The following is a 3,703-nucleotide window of genomic DNA, read 5'->3' as shown; positions in this document are numbered from 1 at the left end:
CAACAGGTCACAAAGGTACTAAGAATCTTCTTATGGTTTTAGATTATAAAACTCATCGTTTGGAATTAATAGTTTTATGGTGGCCATACAATATTCATTAACATTTCTATCTTATTCAACGAGTTACACTAGTACTTGGAATTTTATTTTCTTATGATTTCAAGTACTAAAACTATTCAATTGGAAGTGAAACATTTTCAAAATACAAATAGTTAAAACAAAGAAATCATACACGGATTATATCTTTAACCTCTTCAATAAACTAAGTCCAACACCTTTATTGGTCCCTAATGATCATTTCTTTTGAAAGGAAAATGAAGATAAAATAGAAGAAGCTATCGAACATAAGAACGCAATAAGAAGTAAGCCGGATGAAACATAAGCCATGTTGAAGAAGTTATCAAGCTTTGTTCGAAGTTGAGAAATAAGTGGTTCACCGATCGACTCTAGATAGTTGTCCAAGTCATCAAGGTTTTTCTTCAAATCAAATGTAGCACCAAATGCTGCACCAACACCCGTAGCTAACATAGATAATAGGAACTACAAAGTATGTATATGACAGAATATTCAGTATGGTATCAAAGACAATACTTGTACCTTACCTATAAAACTAAATATAAGAAGACAAACAATGTTTTTACATCTGCAAAAATGAAATATTAATTTAAGTGGTCACTACATAGTTTATGTATGTTTCTTGCTATCATATTATGCTTTTATGGAACGTCATATGTATTCAATGAATATTAACAAAAAATGGCCCATTTTTGCGGATATTAACAAAAAAAAATCTTTTTTTAACACTTTACATAAATATGACCATTATGTCGGAACAAGGCATTTCAAACTAAGTGGTAATATATAGGGTGTGTTTGGCAAAAGTAGTTGGAAGCGGGTAGCGTTTAGCTGGTGGCGTGTAGCGCGTAGCAGATAGCTGGTAGTGGGAAGCTGTACCTTTTATTTGCTATATGAATGTTTGGCAAAAGTAGTTGTAAGCTTTTGAAATATATAAAATTACATAAAAAGACAATTGATTAAAAATAAATAAATATATAAATATATTTTTTAAGGTATTTATGTAAATTGATTTCAAAAGCCTAGGAGTGTTTTGTTAAACGCTACATGAACTAGCTTTTAGAAACGGAATGTTTTGTTAAAACTAAAAGTTAAACGCTCGTACTGCCAAACGAAACTTTTTGTTTAAACTAGACCGTTTTATTAAAAGCTAGAAGCTCCCAAACGCTTCCAAAACTCCGTGCCAATTTTGTTTTTCTCCTCCACATTGAACACTTTTGCACAACGCTCTATACTTATTTCCTACATGACCATTTTAAAGTGTTTAATATTTGTTTTCAATCAAATGTCATATTAATTTTAAGCCCTTGTATCGTTTCTACTTCTTATATATGTACTGTAGCTCTTTAGTTTGTTTGTTTGTTTTTTTTTAATAATTTCAGTAAAGCTGAATATTAATTTTCTTGCAAAGATAAATAAGATTTCAGACTTATTTTAGAAATTTTGGATTTGCTTACGAGTCCGAAATGTCCAGAAAGGCAAGGCTCTTCCGAACAAAAAGTTCATTTTTCCAAAACAAAAAAAAATAAGTGTTTTGATTAAATTCTCCACTCCTAATGGTCATATTTATATTTATGAATATCCCTATATTTAATAGGTCCATTGTGGCATTACTTTTACTAATCTTAAAGCCAAATGATATATCATTAGAATTAAACAAAAAATTCTAACATGCAACATTTGGAAACGAAAGTATATAACTATAACCTTGTCGCCAAAAAAGATGATCATAGGGAGCCCATTGCCAATCGTAACACGTTTACCCATGCTTAGTTGGTAGATCTCGATGGGTAGTTGAACACATGTATATGTAAAACCAATCACTATGGCTGACATCATGTACCTGAAGTCGATATATATTGTAATCAAATCGTAATTGTATCTCCTAGTGTGCGTGTGTGTGTTTGTGTAGAGGAACAGAAAGACACCCAAAACCTGTGAAATCATGAGTCAAAATTTCACTTTTGAGGAGAAAGAGAGATACCTATAAGAATAGATATCGTTGAACCCGATTTTTACGTCTCTATAGAGCCCTTTGATGGTAGACGTGTCAGATGCTAGAACGATTAGCGATGCCAAGAGGCATATCCAAGTAGCTGCTCTGATAGTCAACGAAACAATGGCCAATACTTGGACTGTGCTTATGGGAGTCTGATTAGTAACCTGGGATTCCGAGTGATTCACAATTTCAACCTGACTGTGATCCTCAGTTTGATAACTCTCAGAAAGCTGAATTTGAGTTTGAGCATGGGGCTCATCTGATTGAGATTGAGGCTGCTGATCAGGTCTTGCCATTATGTGTTGCCACAGTGGAGACCACGGGCTACTGCTTATGTATCAACAAACGATTATAATGTAACTATCCATGTCACTTTCTTCAAGTTAGATTTCAAGAATGAAATGCCAAATCACATAGTTAACTCCGTTTTTTTTCTAAGGATTTGAGTATTGGAATTGTAGCCTTGTTTCATGGAAACAATAAGGCAATGCCCATTGTTCAACCATTTGTATTTTGTTGGTTTGTAAGTTGACATTGACAAAATTATTTTTTAAATAAAATTTGTTGCCGTTCAGGAAAAAAATATTGTATTTGTGATTGACATCGACGTCAGATCATACATGCTATGGTTATTTCCACATGTCTTTGCTGAAGAAAACAAAGTTTTGCATTTGCATTGGTTGAAAAGAGTAAAGTGGTGTATGTTAACGTATATATTTTGATGTATTTTCTATGTATTTAGTTGAGTAGCCCATATGTGGCCCTTGGCCCATTGATGTATATTTGTATAAATACGTTTTATGATGTAATGGATTGCATGGGATTTTAATCACAATTACATTTACAGTGTACACCTGTAAAATACCAAAACAACAATCTGTTTAAAAAATATCAGCATTTTGTTCTTTTTTTTTTTTGGCTAAGAGAGAGCTCACTACCCCTTCACAACACTCGAGAAGACAAGCTAAAGCTATGAGACATCCCCCAAGTCTATAGATAAACAAAGCAAAATACAAGATAATCTAATATAGATCCGAGCTTGAGCAAATCACCACGTATAAGTGGTCTACTGAGTTAGGTACACAAGCACGTACTCTGTGAGGGACATGTCCGCTTTCCTGGGTTGTGAGGGTCAGGTTGTCTAGCATGAATCTTTTTGTTTGGGATATTAAAGATTTGGGCTTCCTTTTGACATTCTAATTTGAGATATTTTGTCTTCATTTTCATCCTATGGTACGATTGTTTAGCTGGCCAACGTGACCTTTCTTAATCGTACGTAGTACATTGATAGAAATAGCATCTTTCATAGAAAAACAGTAATAGAATAGCATTGTATAAATTGTGAACATTTTTTAAAGACAAAACTTCAAAAACGGTCCCTGTGGTTTCTAAAAATATCAAGTTTAGTCCTTAAGTTCAAAAAACCTCATGGATCGTCCCTGTGGTTTCAAAACTTTTAATGTTTAATCCTTCCGCCTAACTTCGTCAGTTTTCTGCCGTTAAGTGAGGGACATTTTCGTCATTTCAATACCAGGGACCATTTATGAGGTTGTCTCTATTAAAAAAAGAAAAAAAATATATAATTATTTAATAAAAAGGCCCCACCCCTCTCTCTCTCTCTCTCTCATA

The 3,703-nt window shown here is 33.3% G+C and overlaps 1 protein-coding gene across 1 annotated transcript; it reads right to left on the bottom strand.

Annotated features, from left to right (window-relative positions):
• Positions 1-258: 258 nt before the first annotated feature.
• On the bottom strand, positions 259-2,456 carry LOC145066860 (CASP-like protein PIMP1). The gene is made up of 5 exons (XM_079014114.1): positions 2,060-2,456; positions 1,783-1,918; positions 1,253-1,317; positions 631-643; positions 259-540 (listed from the first exon to the last, which is right to left on the bottom strand). Exons 1-5 carry the CDS (start codon positions 2,368-2,370, stop codon positions 295-297), a joined length of 771 nt encoding a protein of 256 aa, XP_078870240.1. The 5' UTR covers positions 2,371-2,456; the 3' UTR covers positions 259-294.
• Between the last annotated feature and the right edge of the window lie 1,247 nt (positions 2,457-3,703).

Source organism: Lactuca serriola, chromosome 8, assembly GCF_051521515.1.
Source record: "Lactuca serriola cultivar US96UC23 chromosome 8, Lser_US96UC23_V15, whole genome shotgun sequence".
NCBI lineage: Eukaryota > Viridiplantae > Streptophyta > Magnoliopsida > Asterales > Asteraceae > Lactuca > Lactuca serriola.
Note: the sequence above shows the minus strand (reverse complement) of the source record. Positions and strands in the feature narration are given on the sequence as shown.